This window comes from Saccopteryx bilineata, chromosome 5, assembly GCF_036850765.1.
Source record: "Saccopteryx bilineata isolate mSacBil1 chromosome 5, mSacBil1_pri_phased_curated, whole genome shotgun sequence".
NCBI classification, from domain to species: domain Eukaryota; kingdom Metazoa; phylum Chordata; class Mammalia; order Chiroptera; family Emballonuridae; genus Saccopteryx; species Saccopteryx bilineata.
The window spans coordinates 170,244,665-170,269,956 of NC_089494.1; the positions used below are offsets into that span (position 1 = coordinate 170,244,665).

The 25,292-nt window shown below is 38.3% G+C and overlaps 1 protein-coding gene across 3 annotated transcripts in view; it reads right to left on the minus strand.

The window, feature by feature from the left end:
- Nucleotides 1-25,292, minus strand: part of EGF (epidermal growth factor) — a 110,853-nt gene that overhangs the window by 51,243 nt on the left and 34,318 nt on the right. For all 3 annotated transcript variants that reach the window (XR_010731938.1, XM_066280430.1, XM_066280431.1), the window contains 8 exons: nucleotides 18,859-18,984; nucleotides 17,464-17,586; nucleotides 14,193-14,315; nucleotides 13,181-13,306; nucleotides 11,955-12,091; nucleotides 9,626-9,774; nucleotides 4,164-4,268; nucleotides 1,806-2,029 (listed from right to left, as the gene is read on the minus strand). Coding sequence is in view for 2 of the 3 variants with exons in the window: in XM_066280430.1 (XP_066136527.1) it covers nucleotides 1,806-2,029; nucleotides 4,164-4,268; nucleotides 9,626-9,774; nucleotides 11,955-12,091; nucleotides 13,181-13,306; nucleotides 14,193-14,315; nucleotides 17,464-17,586; nucleotides 18,859-18,984 (1,113 nt within the window). In the remaining variant the exon portion in view is untranslated. The remainder of the gene's footprint in view (nucleotides 1-1,805; nucleotides 2,030-4,163; nucleotides 4,269-9,625; nucleotides 9,775-11,954; nucleotides 12,092-13,180; nucleotides 13,307-14,192; nucleotides 14,316-17,463; nucleotides 17,587-18,858; nucleotides 18,985-25,292) is intronic.

A 25,292-nucleotide genomic window follows, 5' to 3' on the forward strand; every position in this document is an offset into this window, starting at 1 on the left:
ACAAAGCATGATGTCCTATGGGTTCATCTATGTCATAGCCTGTGTAAGAATTAGCTATAGTTTTTCAACAAATACTCCATAATACTTCTTATTTTTTGGTTATGGAAGAGTCACAGTCTCATTTAAAATTAAGAATAAATTTCTTCAATCTTTACATTAAAAATCCTGAACTGGCAGTTGAGAAGCCACCACTCACATACCTGTAGATGGCACTGTAGTGATGGGAATAGTTATTTAAACATTTTAATTTCCAATTATTAATGGATAATGGGCTTGCATAGAAAGTTGCATTTGTTACAGATTACAGTAACAATAAAAATTATTTTAAAAAATATGTTAGGATTTTTGTTTAAGGCATAGTGTCTTTACATTCTGGTTAGAAATTGTCAAATCCTTTTGTACCTTCATATATCAAAGCTATAATTTCACATTTATTTGGGAGATGTGTTTTTCTAATAATGTATGTCTTTAGAAATAGGCCCCATGACTTTAAAGGAACAATATTTGTTTAACTCTCCACTGTATATTTGCTTACCATAATGATTCAGTAAATATCTGTTAAGTGCATGCATAAATAATTGTACACAAGCTTATCATTTATTGTGAAGCATTTCTTTAATTTTTAAAGAAACTTAGAAGTCCGTAAAATTCTCAATTATATTTATCTTGATCTATTTAATGCATAATACATATCTAGGAATTTGTTACCTCTAAAACCAAAAAGAATGGGCAAAATGAATATCTTATAAAGATTACTAGTTTGTTACCTTCTTCCTAAAAAAGAAACCAGATGTATTCATCTTCCCAATCGGTTTGTAAATCTCCAAAGCATCTTTAACATCTCCTTGGCCTTCATTTCTATAGTCACTCTGTTAGTAAATCTGCTGAATACTTTTATTTACAATGATTCTTTTAATTCTCTAATCCTCCATTTTACTGTTAAATGGCAATACTCTAGCTGTTGTCTGGACAGCCCCTGTGGTGTTCTGACTGATTTCCTTCTCTCCAAATTTCCAATCCAACCTATGTACTGTTACCTAAGTGGTTATCCTGAAATACCAATCTTATATACATGTCCTGCTCAAAAACATGCAATAGCTCCCTAGTACATTTGGAATTAAGTTCATCAACATATTTTGGCAACATTAACATGCAAACAGCAATTTTTGCAGCTTTATTTTAAATGATGAAGTTTTATCACCATCTATTTACCACATGGCCTAGTTTGAATGCTGTCTTTGCAGATTCCCTGAGTCAAAATCAGTCTCTCCATAAATCTTATAGTCATTTGTACTTCCCCTTTAACAGTCACAATAACTACAGTGCTTTAAAGATATTTAAGAAAATACATAATAACCCATGTAAAATATGAAACTATAATAGAGAAAAACTATATTATGCTTTGCACATGTTATCAATAGATACTCATTAATCTCTGAAGGTAATATTATCACTGTTGTGAAAATGACATTTTCTAAAACATAAAAAATGATAACAGCTGAACCAGGTTCTTATTCTTAAAGAAGCTTTAAAAATTTTAATATTTTCATTTGGATTTTTGGCAATCTTGATAAAGATTATGCATCACTATTTTTCATCCAATATTCTAATACTCAGGTAATCCTCAGAGCTCACAAACTCTTGGAGAAGTCTGTCAGAAGTCTGTCAGGCTGTCTCTAGTCTTTCCTCCTCATATGGTGAGGAAGGTACGTGTGCACACACGCATGTGTGTATAAATGCATTTTGTATTTAACACTCATCAACTCTCAGTCAAGATGAAGAAACCACCAATCCCAAAGTCTCACCTACATCGTTCTGGGCAAGCCTTTGGCGTTTTGAACCATCCAGATTGGCCATTTCAATCACAGACTGCTTGGCATCGCACCAATACAACTTGTCAGTTAAGAAATCAATCGTTATTCCACTGGGCCAGACCAGCTCAGAGCTAGCAATAACCAGTCGGCCCATGCCTTGAAGGGTAGAACTTTCAATTCGTGGATTAATCCCCATATCAGTCCAGAATAATCTCCTTTAATCAAAAAAACATACAACAAATAAAATTTGCACAAAAAAATTCCCCCATTCTTTCGTCACTGGGAACATCAGTGGAAATCACTTCAGGATAAACTAAGGAACATAGAAGAAGTATAGCACTGTGTTGGATGAATAATTTTTCATAAGCAAAAATTAATCTTTTCTAGATATAGAACATCTTGGACAGAATGCTGAATTAAGGCTTAGGTCATTAGATAAAAAAAGAATTACTAATTTTAAAAATTGCAGAATATTACTAACTGAAAGTGTGCTCAAATGCATATTTTGAAATTAGTGTTTCATGCTTCAAAAGGCAATGAAGTCTGACCAGGCGGTGGTGCAGTGGATAGACTGGGATGCAGAGGACCCAGGTTTGAGACCCCGAGGTCGCCAGCTTGAGCGCGGGCTCATCTGGCTTGAGCAAAGAGCTCACCAGCTTAGACCCAAGGCCGCTGGCTCCAGCAAGGGGTTACTCAGTCTGCTGAAGGCCCATGGTCAAGGCACATATGAGAAAGCAATCAATGAACAACTAAGGTGTCGCAACGAAAAACTGATGATTGATGCTTCTCATCTCTCTCCATTCCTGTCTGTCTGTCCCTATCTATTCCTCTCTCTGATTCTCGCGCTGTCTCTGAAATAAATAAATTAATTAATTTAAAAAAGGCAATGAAATCTAATTAGTTTTCCCCTCTGCCATGCATATGTAAAACTCACTATATATGTAAAATTAAAACATAAAGAGAAGAGCATATTTCTCTATTATCCTGTTTTATACCATGTATTCAGTTAACTTGGTTAATTTTTTTAAGATTTTTTTTTTTTTTGTATTTTTCTGAAGCTGGAAATGGGGAGAGACAGTCAGACAGACTCCTGCATGTGCCCAACCGGGATCCACCTGGCACGCCCACCAGGGGCGAAGCTCTGCCCACCAGAGGGCGTCGCTCTGCCGAGAACAGAGGCACTCCAGAGCCTGGGGCAGAGGCCAAGGAGCCATCCCCAGCGCCCGGGCCATCCTTGCTCCAATGGAGCCTTGGCTGCGGGAGGGGAAAAGAGAGACAGAGAGGAAGGGGGGGTAGAGAAGCAAATGGGCGCTTCTCCTATGTGCCCTGGCTGGGAATCGAACCCGGGTCCCCCGCACGCCAGGCCAACGCTCTACCGCTGAGCCAACCGGCCAGGGCCCAAGATTTTTTTTTTAATTTATTCATTTTTAGAGAGGGAGGAGGGGGAAAGTGAGAGAGAGAGAAGGGGAGGGGGAGGAGCAGAAAGCATCAACTCCCATATGTGCCTTGACTGGGCAAGCTCAGGGTTTCCAACCGCAACCTCAGGGTTCCAGGTTGATGCTTTATCCACTGTGCCATCACAGGTCAGGCCTAACTTGGTTAATTTTAAGTTTCGTATATCATATTCTATAACTGTGCTGAGGAACATTTTTTTGAGGTCAATATCTTTACTCCAGCCTATTTAAAGATGATTATAGTCTCACTCTTTTAATCATGTGGCTGGCTTCAAATCAATTGTCAGTTATTACCAATATATTATTTCTCATAGGCCATCATAAATAAAAGTTGGTTTGTATCGTTATTTTTTTAATTAAAAAAGAAACTGGTGAGTCACCTTAAGTCTCTGAACATAAACCAACATTTGTCACTAATTCATAATTAACAACATAGAATCTTCTAATCTTTCATGATTTCTACTTCTTCTTGTCTAAATCTAGGAATGACCTATCATTTGAACTCACCTAATTTTTCGAAATAGAGTAAGTTATAAAATCTAAATGTCATCCTCTGCTCGGGAAAGCAATAATGCAACTTTTTAAGAAAGTTTAATGGGCTTATGTATAATTGATTAATGAATTACAACCCATTTCTTTTCAGAGAGAAATTAAATCTGATTAAAATGAAGAATATCCAAACAAAAAATAAAATTTTTATATAAAAATAGAAAATAAAGATATTTTAAAATGAGGATACTATGGTCATCACATCATTTCTGAAGATGTGAAGAAACCTAGTGGATATTTTTGGTTTCTGATTCCAATGACTACTTGAGATCTTAAGACCTCTTTGGACATTAGCACTTCAAACATGACCTCTGCGGAAAAGCACCTGCATTTCACAAGTACCTACTTGGCCATAGGATGAACAGCAATTCCTCGTGGCTGAGAGATGTCCTCCTTAATGATTATTTCACGACGCTTTCCACTTAAATCACTGCTTTCAATGACAGATTTTCTAAAATGTATGTCATATAAAGGCATTGTTACATTAACTTTACTTCTTAAACAAAACACTCCCTTTTGAATGCAAAAATTACCCCCATAGTGTGTATGCATGCACACACACACACACACTCACACGCAAATGAGCATCAAACACCCACACATTTAATTTCTTTAAACATAGCCTTTTCATCAGCATGCCAATTTATCTCGGGCAATGAAAATACACAGAAAAGATGAGGTTAGAGGGACGTGTGTCAGTGGCTTGGCAGGGCCAGAGCCAGTAGTGTAAACGCCACCCCCCCCCTCTTCTTCACAACCTCCCAGTCATGAGAAGGTGTCAGCCTGGTGGTCACAGATCCCTGGAAGGAAGGTGAGTAGACCACAAAGGGCCACAAAGACAGCCAGCACAAGGACAGTAAGGGGCATCTATGTTGACTTTAATTTTCTTCCACATGACACTTAGACAAATGAGAGTATTGAACTATTATTTGCTAAACTTTACATTTAAGAACATAAGCCTCTGGAATCTTGCAGAGTAGAAAATTATTTTTTCTAATGTTTTCATTTATTTGTCAAACGAACCTTTATGGTCAAACAAATATTTAGTGAGCAAGCACATTTTGTGCATGTCAGGGGCTGGCCTAGGCACAGAGACCCAATAGCCTGTCTCTGTCCTTGTAGAGCTTAGAGTTCAGCAGGCGAGACGAGGAGGGGCGGCAGAGGGAAGGCAAGGGGACAGGGAAAGAACACTCTAGCAGAGGCATCAGCAAGTGCCAGGTCTGGGAGACTTGAAAGAGTGTGGAAAGCTTGCTGTGCCTTCAGTGTGTAGCGGACCAGGCAGGAGGACTGGTGGCTGAGTTAACGCAGCGGCGGTGGGATGGAGAAAACTGGATGGAATCAAATGCTAAAATCCTTTCTGTAAAGCCCCCTCCCCATCACTGGCTTGTGAGGGAAACTGGACTCTGAGCTGCTTCCAGCGCAGACAGGACCACAGGCCGAGAGGGAAGAGGAGCACCAACCCCCTTTCTACCACAGGCTGCCTGTTCTCCCTGTTTCCCTAGTGAAACCAGGGAGTGCAACTATCCTTAACAAGGACCTACCACTTTGTTCTTGTGTGCTACCTGCTGGCGCTGTTTCCCTACTGCCAATTAGAAAATATAACTCCTGAATTCATTCATCTAACATCTAAGAAGGGTTTTACCTCCTTGTTCTTGCAGGCAATGTCTTCATGAGACAGCCCTGCCCAGAAACACAAAGCAGAACCATTCTTTCCTCCGGATTCTACAAAATGCTAAGGAGATTTTCTGCCGTTGGCTCATTGGAGTGCACTGTCTAGCCACTGGGTGGGGAAGGGGCTTTATAAACTCCTCCTCGCAGGCTATATGCAGGTGGGGGAGGTAAAGGAAAAATTGGCTCAGGGCCCGTGTTTGATCAAATACGCTTTACAAACTTCCAACTCAGAGCAGTAGATAATTTTAAACCATTAATAGTCTAGTGCCACTTGTAAAGAACTGTTTCATTCCTGGATGAGATGGTTATCAGAAGGTACTGCTGGATGGAAGGTAATTTTTAACTCAATGTGTCAGTCACTCAGCCACAGCTGTCACTGTGCCCATTCCCTTGCTGGGAGGAAAGAAATTCTGAAACTACTTGCTTGTGACTGTTCTGTTCTTTTTTTTCCCCTACACTTATATATCTTTCTATTATCTATCTATCTATCTATTTAAAGTTATTGGGGTGACACTGGTTATTAGGATCATATAGGTTTCAAGTGTACATGATCTGTGTGTGCCCACCACCCAAAGTCAAATCATTTGTCACCACATATTTGAACTCCTTTACCCTTTGCTACCCCCTCACCCCCTTCTCCCTGGTAACCACCACACTGTTGTCTGTGTCTATGAGTGCCAGTTTTTTCACCCACATATGAGTGAAATCACATAATTAGCTCCAGTTTTATATCCCACATATGAGTGAAATCACATAATTAGCTCCAGTTTTATATCCCACATATGAGTGAAATCACATAATTAGCCTTTTCTGATTGACCTATTTCATTTAGCATAATATTCTCAAGATCCATCTATGTTGTCACACATGAGAGTATTTCATCTTCTTATGGCTGAGTAGTATTCTCTAGTATATATACACCACATTTTCTTTATTCAGTCCTCTATTGAAGAACACTTTTTTTGTCTTCATATATTGGCCACTGTGAATAATGCTTCAGTGAATATAAGTGTGCATATATATTTTTGTGAATAAATGTTTTCATATTTTTCAGATAGATACCCAGAAGAAGGATTGCTGGGTCACATGGTAGTCCTATTCTTGTTTTTTGAAAAACTGCCATATTGTCTTCCATAATGGCTGCACCACTTTGCATTCCCAACAGCAGTGAATGAGGGTTCCTTTTTCTCCACAGCCTCTCCAACACTTGTTACCTGTCTTGCTGATGATAACAACCATTCTAACTGGTGTGAAGTGATATCTCGCCATAGTTTTTATTTGCATTTTCCTAATAGCTAGTAAAATTGAACATCCTTTCATATATCTGTTGGCTATTTGTATGTCTTCTTGGGAGAAGTGTCTGTCAGCTCCTCTGTTCTTGTTGTTACATCATCTATAAATTCTTACTGTTTTCAGCAGGAGTTAAGTGATGAGAATTAAGATGAACATAAACTCCTGATTCTGGAACTGTCTCAGGCAGGATTGCTGGAATTTACTTTCAAAATTCCTTAAGGAGTTAACCTAACAATACATTTCTACTTGATTTAGACAGAAAACAAATCTCAAACTCCAGCATACTGGTAATGAGAATGCTGAAACAAGGATGGACACTGGGCTCACCTGAGTTCAAGCGTAACCCCTCATCTAGTGGAACATCTTTCTCTTTATATCCACTACCTAAATGATCCCAATGTCCCTGGGATCTTCTAAAACCCACACTCCTTCCAGAGCAAGAGTTGTTCATCCAGAACCTTAGAAAAGTGATTATTCCTTCATGGTAGTTTTTAATCTCAAGAGAATGAGCAAACAGATGCATATTTTCACCCTTTTGTTTCTTTCTCACTGCGCAACTGACTTTAGGAGTCAGGATTCCTTAGTACTAAATAATAGCATTGCCAGTGAAATTATCAATTAGCTTCCTTCCTTCTGTCAGATGTTAATTTGAGTCTCTCTTTTCCTAAGCCAATATAAACTAGAAGCATCCACCCTGGTTCTTTTATTGGTTAAGAGTTACCATGTAATCTAATATCACAAGCTTGGAATCTCAGTTATTTAAATCCAATTTCTAACTAAATCAAGGTTTTCAAACAATAAACCTTTCATTTCCAGACAAATTAAAGGTTTTCTTTTAGCAGCTGCTTTTAGAGGAAAGAGGACTTAAGAAGGGCTTGTTATTACTGAAGTCAGTGAACTGGGGAAGCTGAGGTCTGCTTCTCCAGACCTGTCTGTGTCCTGAAGGCATCACCACAGCAGTAGGTCCCCTGGTGCTATTAATCAAACGCTGTTAAAATTAGAGGTGCAGGCAAATGTGAGAAATCTAAGGAGACCCGGCAATCCTGAGAGGGGTCGACAGCGGCTGACATCTGCTATCCTGATCAACGTTTACTCTTCTGACAACAGCCATGTACAAGCTCTGTTATTATGCACAGCTGACATTTTAAATGTCCTTTTAAGTAGGTTCAATACAGAAGAGGCCGTTATTATGATTTCTGTCATTATTACAACTGAAGTTGATTTTCATTTGTTATATGACTCTGGGTTGAACACATTTTAATCAATTCTGATTGGGGGAGGGAGTACATATCTATGATTATTAAAAGCATAAGCTTTGGAAGTGGTTGTCTTTGAGTTCAAATTCCAGATCTGCTACCTGTGGGCTGTTTGACTTTGGTGAAGCTATTTTATCTCTTTGATTCTCAGTTTTTTCATCTTTAAGTTGGGGATAAGCAAACTTATCTTTGAGGGATTCAGTGGTATCACTTTATATCCATGATATAAAGTATAGTATCTGGAACATTTCAGTTAATAAACAAATACCTAAAGAATAAAAGAATGGAGGTATGGCTAAATTAACAAATGAATGAATGAAAATATACTCACTTTGGATATAAATGTACCATATTATTGATAACTATGCATCACATCATAGATCTGGCTCATTTTTAAAAATGCATTTTTTCCCCATTGGTTATCCAAACCAAAAGAGATTTTGGGGACATAGAAAGCCTACCCCTCTTCCCTAGGACTTCTCCCTCCATGTTGGGAATGCTGACTTCACAGATGTGAAACTCTAATTAATTCTCCTTTCTTTTAATTTAACACAATTGCATAAGCACCAGATGTTCAGGTTGGCCACCATTTCACTTTATGGCTTTAAGTGACTTGACCAGATATCATCCTAGCACAGAGTATCTCTGACAATATCTTGTGAGGTGTTCTGTGGTTCACTTCCTCTCTCACGAAAGCAGGGAAGTGGGTTCTCATAGCATGCCTGAGGGATGCAGGCATTTCCTTCCCCACCCTCCTCTCATCCCCACCATTCCTGGGGCTTACACGGGGCACACACACACGTGCACACATTCACACAAACACATGCAGCAGTTGTTTTTGCACTTCAAGAGCAGTGTGCCCAAGGAAAGAAACACTAAGCTTCTCTCTGGCTCTGTTGCTTTGCACCAAAGGAAAAGCAGACCATTTCTCTGATCTCCCAAGGACTTTCCTTACAACTCCACCATGAAGGTCTCTCTCCCACCTTCATGTCAGTTAGAGAGCCAGCATTTGGATTTTAGTCACTTGTGTGTTGTGTAACCCTGAATAAATCACTTAGCCTTTCTGAGCCTTAGCTTCCCCATCTGTAAAATGAAGGGATTGGGCCATTGGATCCCTGAAGAAGGACCTTCTAACACTCCCCCCTGGGAGTGGACACTCCTCACTTTTTGGCAATTATTTATGCATGGCCTTATGACATTTCTTGTACTGAAATGCGGACAAGTTTTTGTGTTAGTTTTACCTATGCATATGTGCCTTACCTCTTGGCTAAAGTGTGAGCTGCCTAAAAAGATGCAACATTCCTCATGCTCCTTTGTATCTCCTGTGTTACCTGGGAGAGCGCCCTATTCAAACCAGATGCTCAAGAATGCTTGTTGGCTATATTCAGACAGGTTTTATGTTTGTAGCCTGAAGTGCAAAAACATATGCTACTTTCTTCGTCCTCAAAATTCCCCTACAGATACAGACCCAATCTTGATGAAGAGAGGAACATTTGCTTGGTGATGGGGAGGTGGGGGAGTATGGACAGCATTGGGGGCATCTTTCCTCTAGTCTCAGCCTGACCCACATGGCTAAAAGGAAACATACCCTCTATCTGTCCAATAGAGTTTACGGTCAATCCAGTCTATAGCAAGGCCTTCTGGAATATCTACTCCTTCCTCAATAAGCCTTTCTCGTTGGGAACCGTCCATATTGGCTCTCTCAATCCACTTCAGGGCTGTATGGGCGAAGTATACCTACAAAAGAGAACACAGGCATTTCTGACTGGTTTGTTTTTAAAAATGAATATGGAATATACACAAATGAGTTGAGTACCATACACTAGACTTGTTAAGAGCTTGGCTTTGAACATAGACACACCTGCAACTGAACTTCAACTTTGCTGCTTCCGAGATACTTGTAAAGTTCAGCAAGTTCATTAATGTAGCAGATTCCCAGTCTCCTCGTTGGAAAAATGGGGATAATAATACAGTATATGTAAAACTCTTTAACTCTGCATTGGGCACATAATTCTATTGCAATTGGCAATTTATTAATCTTTGATCACTGGTCAGTAACAAAGCCATTGTACTTGGACCCTAGGATTCCACAGCCTGAAAGGGAGCAATGACTTTCGGTTTAATGGGGACTACACGCTGGGCTGTGTCTTCTACTGCACGGCCCATAACACTCCACTTCACTGCACGTCAGGAGACAGGTTTCGTCCAGTTTTGCCAATTATTTGTTTGATTACCTTGGCCAGGTCATTGAACCTCAGTTTTCTCAACTATAAAAGTGATGAAGTTAGACTAAATATTCGCTAAAGTTTCTTTTAAACCTCTAACCTTATATAATTGCATTTTAATTAATCCACACTGGATACTGCCCAATAGAACATAGCATACCTTGGAGGTACAAAGTTCTAAAGTTCTTTCTCAGTCTAGTATGCAGACTTTAAAACAGGTAAAAGTATTTCAAGAAAATGTTAAAAAACTTTTATGGGTCAGCCTACAATTTAATGGGATTTTAGCTGTGAGTACACATATATACATAGAGCCTATTATCAACGATGAGAATATTTACAAAATGATAATTCATTAAATAATGGGTTACCATCTTTCTAAATAAAATAAGAAAGGTTCTACTCCATAATACAAAATGTGTACTTCTCCCATTCAAAAACATTCCACTATAGCTCAGCATCTAAAATCGGAGGGACCTACAAATCACCTCTGAGTCTTGTTAAGAGGCAGACTCTGATTCGGTGGTCGGGGCGGAGCCTGAGGGTCTGCAGTTCTAATGAGCTCCAGGCGATGTTAACGCTGCTAGTCCAAGAAGCAAGAAAATGAGAACATTGACCAGAAAAATAAAAACAGTCACATGACTTAAAGTTCATTCTTGGTCTCCTTATTCACCTAGTTGTAAAATACTGACTGTGCAGGAAGAAGTTCAATTTGGTAATAAATGAATCTTGAATGGATTTTTTTCTATTAATTTTTTCTGTTAATATAATTGTTCCATGGAATCATATAGATCTAGCACAGAGAAAAAAAGAGAATTGTTCACTAGTGTTTAATTACTAAATTCTACTTGCAAAAATTATATTTGGCCATCAATTCATACTACTTAAACACAGAATCAATTTGCTTCACTCTTTCATGGCCATTCACCAACCTCCTTCAAATCAAGAAGAAACAGAGTTTAAAATTCTAGGAATTCACTAGTAATAACTAAATAATTATGGAGGGAGATAAAAAAAAACTATGTAAACTTATAAATACAGGTGATTAATCCCCAAAAGACACTATAACATTATTTCAAATATATTCTAAACTAGCATAGATACAACTATAACACAGATCAAATTGTCAACTGATTGGGTTAATATAGAAATTCTGTTATATATGAAAACTTCATGTAAAAATTGATTATTACATAAATAGTTTCATGAGTTAAACTGCCATTCACACATGAGCTGTAAAATTTAATTTTTGTGGTTATGAAGTAATTGAATTCCCTCCCTCAGTGACACATATTAAGTATAAATTACTAACCTCTACTTCTTAAGCCTTGCCCCAACCTCCCACTTCTCCCACTACCAACAAATAATCAAAAACCTATTTATGGGTTTCTCCTATGTATATAGTACTGTGCTGGGCTCCCATCCTCATGTCTAGAAACAAAACTAAACAATATCTTGCTCAATCATCTCCAGTAAGATGGCTGGATCACATCAAGAACCAAGGTTGTGATAACAGAAAATCCTTAACATTTTTCAAATGATGTTTCAGTGTCTATATATTTAAATTTTTCTGTGCCTAATGGTTCTGAGCTTAGCAGAGAATTTTTTAAGTAGCCCAGCTCATCTGTCAGGATAAAATTCTCTACTTGTCCTTAAAGCACAGCCACATCTGTTCAAGCGACAAAACCATACTACCTTATTTTCCACAGGATCATGATCTAGGGCGAAAACCATTCCCATCTGCTGGCTGAGCAGGGTTCCATAATCTGTTCCATCAAAACGCATGTGCCGAATGTCTTGAGAATTGGCAAACAGCAAAAACGGTCGTGGTCCTGATAATCAAATTCAAACATGGCTCCATTTAAAATATGTCTTGAAAGCCAGCAGGTACTTCTGACTCTTCTCTTTCACTGCACCCTCTTTGTTAATTTCTGCAGCACTTCTTATATTAATCTCACACCATTGTGCATAGGCTAAGACAGGCGAGAAGAGTTCCTCTTCCATGAGGTGACATATTGCCAGAATTTCATCACTGGATTCCTCCCTGTCTAAGGGCCTGCTCTTAAAACGCAAATTACTTAGAAAAAGAGCCAGCATTAAATAACCAACACCATAACTAAATGATAGGTTTTGGCGCTGCAATTTCCCTGATTTGCGCATACTAAAACATATTAATATTAACAGATTGTATTCATTCATGCCCAAATAAATGCCTTTCTCTGGCTTGAACAATTCTAAAAGGGAAGCATGATTATTTCAGTTAATAATAAGACCCTTGTTTATTTTCAGAGCTCAGACTGTGCTATATTAACTAGGGCCCTGGGAAGTTAAGAGTATTGGGCTCTGACTAAGGCAGGCTTTGCAGGCTCATCATTATGTTATAACAGATTACAAGAGTGATGAACCTCAGGGGAGATTAAATCAATTTGCTATAAATCTAGGATTTCCAAGGCTGTTGAAAGACACAAGAGATATAATATAAGCAGATGAAAAAGTTGTCAAAGCATACAACTATATATTAAATTTTGACATAAAAAACACAGAATTTGCCAAAGTATTATTAGTATAATATATTATATTCGCTGGAGAGTTGAAAATCAAATCAATCAACCAATATTTATTCAATTCCTTTAAAATTTATCATGGTCATGACTTTTACATATATTGGAATATCCCACTTGATGTTATAGAAAATTTTTGCTGAAGACTTAACTTCTAAATATTCTTCAAAAACATGATTATTTATATGACTATTATTTATGTTATTTATATTTATAGTATAATTTGTTTTCCATTTCCAAAAATAGAATCAAACTTTCTATCCAAAAGCCAAAAGCAATTTAATGCTCTCTCTTTCTAAATGAAATGTTGTTTTCACATACTTTTGCAGAGACACACTTTCAAACACCCACAGCACTAACCCGAAGCTGCACAACTTTTTCTGTCCAGCTGTAGGTCATACCCAGGAAAGCAACCACATTCCCAGGACACTGGGCTGAGGGCGAGGCAGAGTTGACTACACCCACCATTATCAGGTGATGAACAGCCTACAAAAAACAATTGTATGGTAATGATGCTGTGCCATTCAAAAATATAATTTTCTATCAAAATACTGAAGTAAGCCAAGTATATGTTGATTTTTAAAACCATTTCCACAATCATTTATACTGCTACAATCATGTTTATTTTTCAGAGATGAGAAAAGAAATGTCACCGTACTCATTTCCCCTATAACCTAACATCTTGAATACAAACCCTTCACATCCCAATGGCCCCTGTCCTCTTGCTCTATCTACCACTGAGTTCAAGAATATGTGCATTGGCAATGGGCTAGCATACAAAATATAGTTTGATGAGCTTAGTAATTGGTCTAACTCTTCCTAATGAATAATGTATTTTTCTCTCTCACATATTTTTGGCCTTGACTTCTTTTGCTTTCTTTATTTAAGAAAATAGCCATACGTAAATCTTCTGCTAATTCTGAGTTACATCCACCCCTCTATATGCTTCAGTTTATGAAAGATAAAAGTAGAGAGGTATTTATAAGTGAAGGGAACAGGCTTAACACTTTCCATCTACCACCTGCTTAATCTTGGCTACGAATCCAGGAGGCAAGTATTAACTTCTACAATCTCAGTTGAGGAAACTGAGACCAAGAGAGAGCAAGTGGTTACTATAAATAACATTGCTAGTAACTGGTAAATGCGACCTCAGGGCTGTCTAATTTCAAAGCTCTTGCCCATAACCACTTCACTATGATGCTATCTAAAAACAAACAAACAAAATATATCATTTAAATCTATGCTAATCCATTGCATAATAGCTTTCAATGTGCAATGTGGGAAAATCTATTCTTTGCCAATAAGATGCAAATTTTAGGTGTCACTTAGAAAAATGAATATTTTCAGACAAACAAAAAATAAATAAACTTACCACTGCATGTTTTTCCATCTGTCCCCAGCACTGAGCCTTCAGGACAGAAACATATGGGACCATCTGATGTCAGAACACAGTCATGGCTGCATTCAGATGCATTTGTTGGACAGGATATTAACTCTAATCAGTGAAGAACGATGTCAAAATTAGTGTTAAGTCAGATTTGTGGAAATTCAGTAAAATGTGTTGCTATTAAAAAATGTTATCCTGAAAAAGTTAAAAGTCAAACATTTATGAATTACTGTGGTAATGAAGATATAAAAAGAAAGAAAATTTCAATTCTAAAAAAATAAAGAAAAACATCTGATTTTTAAAATGATTCTAGTTTCCTTTAAGTTTCTCTTATGTTAAATAATATTTTTAAAGTTGTTTTAAATGGAACTTGGATGAATGATTCTCAAGTTCATCTGGAAAACAAATTGCATGTGTAGGAAAAACAAAGAACTATGACTATGGTTAGGTGTAATAAGAGAATGAAAGGCTTTCAACAAATATCAAAATGTATATTTTAGCAATAATTAAAATAGCAGGTGTTATGTATGGAATAGACAGAAAGGTTGTTAGAACCAGACAGAAAGCTTATTTCAAAAGAGACTCAAGTACACATAAGAATATAGCATTTGGTACAGGTTTTTAAATCATTGAGCATATGAAAGATGATCTAATAAATGGTAGAGAAATAACTGAACAATGATTTGGGGCAAAAGTTAAATCCTGTCCTACACTATACATTTAAATAAAGTCCAAGTAAATCAAAGATTAAAATGTAATATGTACACTATAGAAGTTCTAGAAGTTGTGACGTCAAGTGAGATTTTGTGTGTCATGCTTGGCATGTAGTGACTCCATAACACATAACACTATTCACTTGAGTATATTTGCCAACAGGACCACATGGTTTTAGAAGAAGGACAAATTCCATGGACAGGCACCAAGGTAACAGGTAATTTGCAAGAAATGCATTACCATTTATCCATTTTCATGTGCCTGATTTCATAAGCACATATGACATCCAGACTGACCTATTCTCCATCAGCTCGGAAGCAGGATTAGACAATATACATTATTTTATATTTCTACTTAACTTTACTAATAGATTTTATAAGAATTTTATAAGAAGGTATCTGAGTATAAAATCCTAAATTTGAGTTGAAAATATCCACGTGTAAGCGCATAAGGTACTTTTTAAAGAACAGTGTAATGTATTCCTAACTCTGATGCCACAAAAGGCTTAGTTAGAAACAATGTCTAATTAGTAGCAGATTATATTCTCTAAATACAATTTCTCATCAAAAGAAGGAGTACATCTTGAGAGATTGCTAATTTCTGGTCTAGAACGTAGAATGTACAAGACAAGCCTGGGAAATATGTGCTACAGGTGACAAGGAAGCTATCAAAGACCACTGGGGTCAGGAACCCATTTGCAAAGGCTCCACTTGTCCAGTGAGGAGACAGTTTGATCAACAATTAGGATGACAACCACAATGGGTGGAAAAATATCAAAAATATTACAAATCCAATATTTATCCTGCCTTAACTGTCAGAATTGTATCTTGAAGTAATCAAATAGTTAATGAAAGAACGTTTTATTTATAAAAGTATTCCAATTAATGACTAAAAAAAATACTAGAACTAAACATCACCATTTAAAACCCTTGGTGAATAATAAGTCTAGGAAGTGATTGGTAGTGGCCACTACAGCCATTCTCTCAGACACAACTGGGCTATTTCTTACCCCCGGGAATCCTGGTAGTTTCCAGGTGTGTTTGGTTGGTGGGGGTCCTGCCCTGGAGGAAGGAAGACAGTGGCTAAAAACAAAAGTCACTGGAGTAAACTCTCTGCTCCAACTCATTACAAAAAGTGGAAAGTAAGTGTTACAGATACAAGCAGACTCTGAAAGTTATCAGACAGAGCAAAGGGAAACTAGTCATCCTCGTCAACAACAGCCCAGCACTGGGGCAATCTGAAACACTACACTGTGCTGGCCAAAACTGGTGTCCGTCAGGACAGTGACAGTAATAGTGATTGGAGAATTGTACACTTGAAACCTATATAATTTTATTAACTAATGTCACTCCAGTAAGTTTAATTTGAAAAAAGAGACATCATAATAATAATATTAAATTGGGCGCAGCGGGTGGAAAATACCACAGAACATGCACACTGACTACCATTGATTCAGGTGATTCTTTACCATTAGAAATATGTCAGAAGGGACTAGTGAAAAGTAAACATGTAAAAATTTTTTTGGTAAATTTAATTTATTGACTGATTTTAGAGAGAGAAGAAGGGGGGAGGGAGAGAAACATTTGTTGTTCTACTTATTTATGTATTCACTGGTTGATGCTTATATGTGCCCTGACCAGGGATGGAACCCACAACCTTGGCATTTCAGAAAAATGCTCTACCAACTGAGCTACCCAGCCAGGGGAAAATGTTTCTTTAGTAAAATAAGGCAAAGTTTGTTTTTAAACAAGAATAAAAGAATAAAAAGGAAAGACTATTGGGGAAATTTATAATGTGCCTCCTGATGGAAATACAACCACAGCTATGAAGGATTCTTGCCCGAAATGCCAAAGCCAAGTCTTATCAAGCCTTTTAATCTAGCAGCAAGTTTGTAGAAGAAAAGGAACATCACAGAAGTGCCATCAGCAAAATCCAAACTGTGAGAAACTTCAGGGAAAGAATGGCTCTTTAACAAATATTTGCAAGGGGAAGAAAAAAGGAAAGACACTCTGTAGACTAAAAGAGAGGGGTATCAACCTAACACAACATGGAGCTTGCAGAATACTTCTTCAAACCAAACAACTGTGTAGAAAAAATTTAAGCTAATTTTAAAACTGACTAGATATTTGATATTATTAAGGAATTTTTATTTTTGAGGTGTGATAATGGTATTGTGGTTATAGCTGAAAACACCCTGGATATTAGATGATATTAGGGACTTACAACTAGTTTTTTAGATATGATAATATATCATGATTGTGTTTTTCACGCGCTTGTCTTTTAGTGATATAGTATAATGAAATATCTAAAATATGGATAAAGAAACAGGAAAGTATATATTGCCAACCTTGGAAGTTTTAATTTAACAAGTCTGGGGTAGACTCCAGTCATTCATGTTTTAAAACACAAAACAAAATAATAAAACTCCAAGGTAATTCTGATGCTTACTACTGATTCAGGACCATCAACACAGACCATAGCCATCTCAGAAACATCAGTGAACATGAAAGAAATAACGCGATAAATACTTGCTGTGACTTACGGTGACACCGTTTCCCATCAGGAAGCAGAACAAACCCTACAGGGCATGTGCAGTAATAGGATCCAGGGATATTTTCACACCCAAGAGTACAGCCATGATTCCAAAAGGCACATTCGTTGACATCTACACAATAACAACAGCAAAACCCAGATGGTTATTTTGGAACATAAGCTGGAGCATCCCTAATAAGTCAGTCAAAAATGGAGTGTATCACAATTGTATCTTGAGCATGGGAAGGCTGTTTTTGCTACTCTAGCAAAGGATGAAAGAAGTCAACTCAATTATCATGGAAGTAATTTTTATTTTGCCATAGTTTATACATCCAAATACAGATTTTCATAGAATTCCCCTTGAGAAAAATAGTATTTCCCTTGATAACATATAGCAACTTAGAGCCACCTAAGGCAGGACTGTTGAAAGTTCTTGACAAGAATAAGACGTCCCTACGCTGTTCTTCAGTCTCTCAGAGCGGACAGGGGCCCTCATCTGAAGGTGGGCACAATCCTCATCAGCATCCCTGGGGCTGACACTCAGCCTTCCAGGTCACTGTTCTATGAGATGCCCCCGACCTCCCTCTAGTCCCTGGTAAGCAGGAAGTTACACTTAACAAGTAGGTGTCATCTTTACCTAATATCTCACCGGAACTACTTCCTCTCAGTACGTGCTGCAGCCATTGGATTCTTTATCAGTAGCTCACTGGAGAAAGGATGGGTAGTTCTCCTGAAGCCTCAACTAGCAGGAGCCCTACACAACCAGCCTGCTTCACAGTTTCTTCAGGTTCCCACTAGATCAGTGGTGAGCAAACCACGGCTGGCGAGCCACATGCTGCTCTTTGGCTCCCTTGAGTGTGGCTCTTCCACAAAATACCACGTGCAGGCGCGCAGGTGCCAGCGGGGGTGTGTGTAGGTCAGGCGACGAGAGATCCCCAGCACCGGGGAGGCCACCTGATCCATGCACGAGTTGAGTGAGCCTGTGGCTCCCCAGCCGCGGTTTGCGGACCACTGCACTAGACCTTCATGGGATGAGATGTGGAGTCACGTACTCTTTGAGAATCGTATAAGAGCTATGGAAATATTTTCCTTAAAGAGTTATGTAATACTTTCCTGAAATATTTGAAAATACCGACGTCTTGCACACAAACCAACAGACATCCATGGACTCAGAGAAGCCCTGCCTAATATCAACCTAAGTGGCCTCTGCAAGTACTTGATACAGGAACACAAGCTATAAAGAAGACCTGAGAATATTACAAAGACTTTAAAAATGAGAGGGGAGTTAAATTTTCCTGGTGAGGAGTAAAACTGGTTTCACACTGAGGCTCTGCAAGGCCCACCAAAGAGCAGCCGCGGCCCGGGCGTCAGGGCTCCCTGTCTGTCGCTGTTGGGGACTCGTTACCTTCGCAGTGCTTCCCGTCCTGGCTCAGGACGTATCCCTCCGCACACGTGCACAAACGGGACTTGGGCTGCGGCCCACACACGCTGCCTCTGCAGACACCTTTCCTCAGTTTGCAGAGTTTCTGATCTAAAAGAGAAGATGGTTTATTTGAATTAGAGGTGTGTTTTGATGCCACAGTGTGTGACTCTTCGTGGGTTCTTCAGGCATCTAATCTCCCTGTGACACCAGCTGGGTTGTTGTCTTTCACGCTGGTGGCACTGCTCTAGGGACAGGCCGCTTTAGCTGGATTCCACAGCATTTCAAAGCCCATTTATTTTCCTAATTGTGTTACTTCTACAAAAGCTTTCAGGAGAGGGCACCCTAATTAGCTAGAGATATCATTCCTTGGGTTACAAACACTAAGCATAACTTAGCTTTTTTCATTCTGATTTATTAAAAAAATAATAAAGTACATAAAAACCCTGAAAATGAAATATCTGTTTACAAGACAATAAAGCTTCAAACCTAAGAATCTCTTTTCTTTTTTTGACAGAGACAGAGAGTCAGAGAGGGACAGATAAAGACAGACAGGAAAGGAGAGAGATGAAAAGCATCAATTCTTCACTGCAGCATCTTAATTGTTCTTGATTGCTTGTTCGCTGATTGCTTTCTCATATGTACCTTGACCAGGGGTAGCTCCTGTAGAGCGAGGGACCCCTTGCTCAAGCCAGCAACCTTGGGCTCAAGCCAGTGACCACGGGGTCATGTCTATGATCGCACGCTAAAACCAGAGAGCCCATGCTAAAGCCTGATGAGCCCGCGCTCAAGCCTGCAACCTCCAGGTTTCAAACCTGGGTCCTCGGGGTCCCAGTTCGACGGTCTATCCACTGTGCCACCACCTGATCAGGCTAAGAGCCTCTTTTCTTAAGTATGGGCCAGATTTATCTATCAACTATTTTTAGCATCATTATTTCAAGAACATCTTTCAACTTAATAATTACCATTGTCATCTGTTTTATCCCAAAATGTCTGAGTTTATTACTTCCAGCATCCCATGTTTTACAAAATAGCTCAAGGTAAATAGTAAACTCTGCTCAATGAGGTAGGTGTTTGGGTTGAATTGACCAAATATAATGAACAACAAAAGGTCAATGTAGTACCTCAGATTATCAGATCCAGAGTTAAGGGCTAAACTAGTAACACGTATATTCTCTGAACAAATTGTGCTCCTTCTTATTCTTTGCCAAATTTAACAATGATAAGACCTTGGTGAAGTGCTCTAGAAAATACTGAGATAAGCTTAAGTCTGATGACAGATCCCAGGATGCAGGTAGACACGAAGGCCAGAGCTCTGGCAAGAGGTGACCTCAAAGGAAGAAGATGGGGGCATGACCCTGAGTTATGGCATGGCTAAGGTCAGTGAGAACCTGTGAATCAGGAGAAGAGCCAAAGACCCAAGGGCAGGTCTGCTGAAAATAGCTTTGCTGTGAAGAGCACATGAAACAAACTAGGGCGGGCCTGAGCACAGCAGTGCAAGGGGCTGAGTCTGTTCTCCTAGTGGGGCTCTGTTTATCCATTATAAATGTCTCCTCACTCTGACCCTACCTGTTTCCTTGTATTCTAAATCATACACTTTTCTTGACCAATACCAACATGACACAGTAGAAACATTCTTGCCCCTTGAAAACGTCCCTAGCGTGCACTGAGACCACCTGAAGGGCATGTCGCACTCCAGAGCTTCTCATTTAGTAAATCAAGAAAACTGCTCAGGAATCTGCATTTTTACACCACACTGAGGAACACCAGCCTAATGTTCTAATGAAACATCTCTCCTTCATCTCAGTTACAAATACTCCTTTTACCTTGTCTGTTATTTCTTTACTTATTTTAAACTTGTTTAATCAGATCTCTTTACAGATAAATGCATAATCAATTTTGCCAATTATTTGATACTATTACAATAAGACTTATTAAGTCAGGTAAGCTTTACATTGAATTGCTTTTTTGGATACTGATTCCAAAATTTGGGGTATTTTTTCCATGATTTTTGTCTCAATTACAAGTGTGTAGTTACATTGCTTTTCATGTTCCTACATGATTCACATATCAAAATTTTAATTAAGCACAATTTAAAATAAAATGACCCCAAATTTTTAAAGTAAATGATTGAAATCAGAAACTTGTGAATTTATTGAAGACAAAATACATACCTACTGCATTTTTTTAAAGGATATAAACTTTTTATAGCTTTAATTTTTATAGTTTTTATTGCTTCTTGGCCTTTGGACTATGATCAAGTGCAATTTTATAAAGTTTTCAAGTAAACAACAAAAATCCAGAAGGGTCTTATTTGGCCTTTAAATGGCACCAAAGTACTACCTCTCTCTGTGGTAACAACAACAACAAAAACCAAAACAAAACACTAATTGAACTAGTGTGCTTCTAATAAATATGCCTAATAACAATCTTTCCAAACCCAGCCTGATAGATGACCTCTGGGTTGAGAATTAGGAAAACTGAGTTCTGTCTTAGATCTGCCTTTTACATTGAATCACTTTTCTTTTTGACCTCAGTTTTCTAGTCCATGAGATTAAAGTGTTGAGGTAGATATTCTCTAAGATTTCCCACTAAAAAAACTTTTTATGGTTCTATACAAAATCAGATGTTTGTGGTATAAGATTCTCAAACTTAATTACTACATATAATATGTTAATGGAGATTAATTAGTGAAGGAAATGCTAATTAATGGTGATTTATAAAGTAGGGAAGTAACTTTACTTTATAAAATTTATAAAACAGAGTTACAGCAAGTTAAAGCATATTATAATAATTACTTACCAAGTACTTTATGTCAGATTTTTGCTAAGTTTGGCAGAATAAATCTTTATAAAACAACTTACTATAGTTAAATCTATCTTTTTATTTATACTTTGGTTGCTCTGCTATCGCCCACCATGAAAGCTGGAACGCCCACTAGTGGGCAGTAGGGACCAGGTTGACTACCACTGATCTAGAGCCAATTTCTTTTTGGTACTTTCGCACCACCTCTCACTTGCCCTCCTGTGTTTTTATCATCATCATTACCATTGTCAGCATCACCATCACAATTATGTAAATGCGGCTTTTTCCCATTGATGAATAAACTTCTGAGGATAAGGCATATATATATTTCATTTACATTTCAAGTCTCACTTAGTATGGTGTCTTTTACAATGTAAGTGTACTGTAGACACCTGGAACACACGCGCAAAACCTGTGACTGTGTTATCTGCAACTTAATTCCTCTATTTGGTTTCTCCTTCAAGTTCCAGTCAGCCTTAGAGTTAGAACTCAAACAGATGGTCAGACTCTGCTAGCCCAGTACCCTTTCCACTATACCATGACGGTTTTAATGACCTTATTAATAGCAAGCCTCACTCTTCAGAGATGAGCATAGGCAGGAAAGCAATCGCTGTTTTTCTCTGAATGTGCTGATAATGTGACTTGAACGCAGACACTACACACTTTAAAAGGTCATTTTAGGAAGTGGCAAAACATAAAGGATTGAGGGCTATATTTTTGTTTAATCTCCTTAATCTTCGGCTGTTGTTTAGCTTTAAATTAGGCCAAAGCTAGCACTCAGAATGCTGTTGCTGACCTCAGATAATACCCTTTCCCAGAGCTCAGTAGTGGGGCTTAATTACCTTTGAGAACAAATTAAAGCTCCTAATCATGGAGTTTAATGTCCGCTACCAACTGTTCCTTCAATAACTGTCTGGTTAATACACAGGCTCTCAGGGGCTTTACCATAGCCAACTAAATCTATAGATTTTACCCTGGCCCAGTTCTGAAACAAGGTGCATGGGATTCCTTATCTTGTTGTTTTTTTCCTCTGACCACACCTTTTCTCTGCCTCGAATTCAGTGTAAGACTTGCCTCACGGACAATGCCTTACTAGTCTCTTCCATTTGAACCCATTCACTTTCATCATTCTTGTAACTAAATATTTAGTACCACAATATGTAGCAGATAACAATTTTAAAATTTGAACATTTATAAACTATTTTCATTATCACCTTTAATTTTCATAACAAGCTTGCTTTGCCAGCTTGCAAAGCAAGTTGAGCTATATGCAAAGCAAGTATTAACTTCCATTTTACAGATTAGAAAATAGCATCTTAAGGATCATGTACAGCCTGACCAGGCAGTGATGCAGTAGATACTAAATCGTCGAACTGGGACGCAGAGGACCCAGGTTCAAAACCCCGAGGTCGCCAGCTTGAGCGCGGGCTCACCAGCTTAAGCGCAGGGTCACTGGCTTGAGCATAGGATCATAGACATAACCCCATGGTCACTGGTTTGAGCTCAAAGGTAGCTGGCTTGAGCCCAAGGTTGCTGGCGTGAGCAAGGGTTCACTCACTCTGCTGTAGCCTCCCCTTCCCCTATCAAGGCACATATGAGAAAGCAATCAATGAACAGTAAGGAGCTACAACAAAGAATTGATGCTTCTCATCTCTCTCCCTTCCTGTCTGTCTGTTCCTCTCTTTAATTCTTTCTCTGTCTCTGTTAAAAAAAAAAAAAGGATTATGTACAGGTAATAAAGGACCCAAGCTCAGGTCCTCCAACTGTAAATTCCATCTCTTTACTATACATACCTCATTTTCTTGCTCTCACTTTATTGTGCTTTGCAGATATTAGGGGTTTTTATGAATTGAAGGTTTGTGGCAACCATGTATGAAGCAAATTTATCAGTGCCACTTTTTAAACATTTGCTCACTTCATGTGTCTATGTCACATTTTAATACTACTCACAATATTTTAAACATTTTTATTATTATTATATTTGCTTTGTGATTTGCAATCAGCGACCTTAGATGTTACTATTATAATTGTTTACTTTAAGATAGTGAGCTTAATTAATAAATGTAGGTGTTCTGAACGCATGACCTACAGGCTGTTCCTCATCTCCTTCCCTCTCCTTGGGTCATCTTATCCCCTAAGAAACACAACATTGAAATTAGGCCAATTAATAATCCTACAGTGGCTGCTAAGTATACAAGTGAAAGAAAGAATCCCACATCTCTTATTTTATTATTTTTTACTTATTTATTTTTAGTGAAAGAGAGAAGGAGGGACAGATAGACAGGAAAGGAGAGAGATGAGAAGCATCATCTCATAGTTGTGGCACCTTAGTTGTTCATTGATTGCTTTCTCATACATGCCTTGACCTGGGGGCTCTAGCCAAGCCAGTGACCCCTTGCTCAAGCCAGAGACCTTGGGCTTCAAGCCAGCAACCTTTGGACTCAAGCCAGAGACCATGGGATCATGTCTATGACCCCATGTTCATGCTGATGACCCTGCACTCAAGCCAGATGAGTTTTCATTCAAGCCAGAAACCTCAGGGTTTTGAACCTGGGTCATCAGCATCCAAAACCAAAACTCTATTCATTGCAACACCACCTGGTCAGGCTCACATCTCTCACTTTAAATCAAAAGCTAGAAATGATTATCTTGGTGAAGAAAGTATGTCAAAAGCTGAGACAGGCAGAAAGCTAGGCCTGTTATGACAAATAGTTAGCCAGGTTGTGAATTCAAAGGAAAAGTTCTTGAAAGAAATTTAAAAAGCCACTATGTTGAACACTAAAACAATAAGATAGCCTTATTGCTGATACAAAGAAAGTTTTAGTGGTTGGGATAGAAGACCAAAATAGCCACGACATTCCCATAAGCCAAACCTGATTCAGAGCAACATCTTAACTCTTCAATTAAAATTGAAGGAAAATTGAGAAAGGTAAAGAAGCTGCAAAAGGAAAGTCTGAAGCTAGCAGAGGGTTTGTTCATGAAATTTAAGAAAGGAAGCCATCTCTGTAACATAAAAGTACACAATAAAGCAGTAGCACTGATGTAGAAGCTACAGCAAGTTATCCAGAGATCTAGCTGAGATAATTAATGAAGATGCTACACTACACAACAGATTTTCAATATAGACCAAACAGATTTAAATTAAAAGAAGATGCCACCTAAGGCTTTCACAGCTAAAGGAGTTAATGCCTGGCTTCAGAGCTTCTAAGGATAGACTGACTCTCTTGTTGGGGCTAATGCAACTGGTGACTTTAAGTTGAAGTCAGTGCTCATTTACTATTCTGAAAATGCTAGGGCCCTCAAGAATTACACTAAATCTACTCTGCTTGTGCTCTATAAGTGAAAGAACTAAGTCTGGATGACAACACATCTCTTTACAATACAGTTTACCAAATATTTTAAGCCCACCATTGAGACCTCCTGCTCAAAAAATAATCTTTCAAAATATTAATTCTCATTGACAAAGCACATGGCCAATCAAGAGCTCTGCTGACGGTGTACCATGAGATTACTGTTGTTTTCATACTTGTTAACATAACATTCATCTGTAGCCCCTAGATCAAGAAGTGATTTTGACTTTCAAGTCTTAGTGTTTAAGAAATTTCTTACGGCCC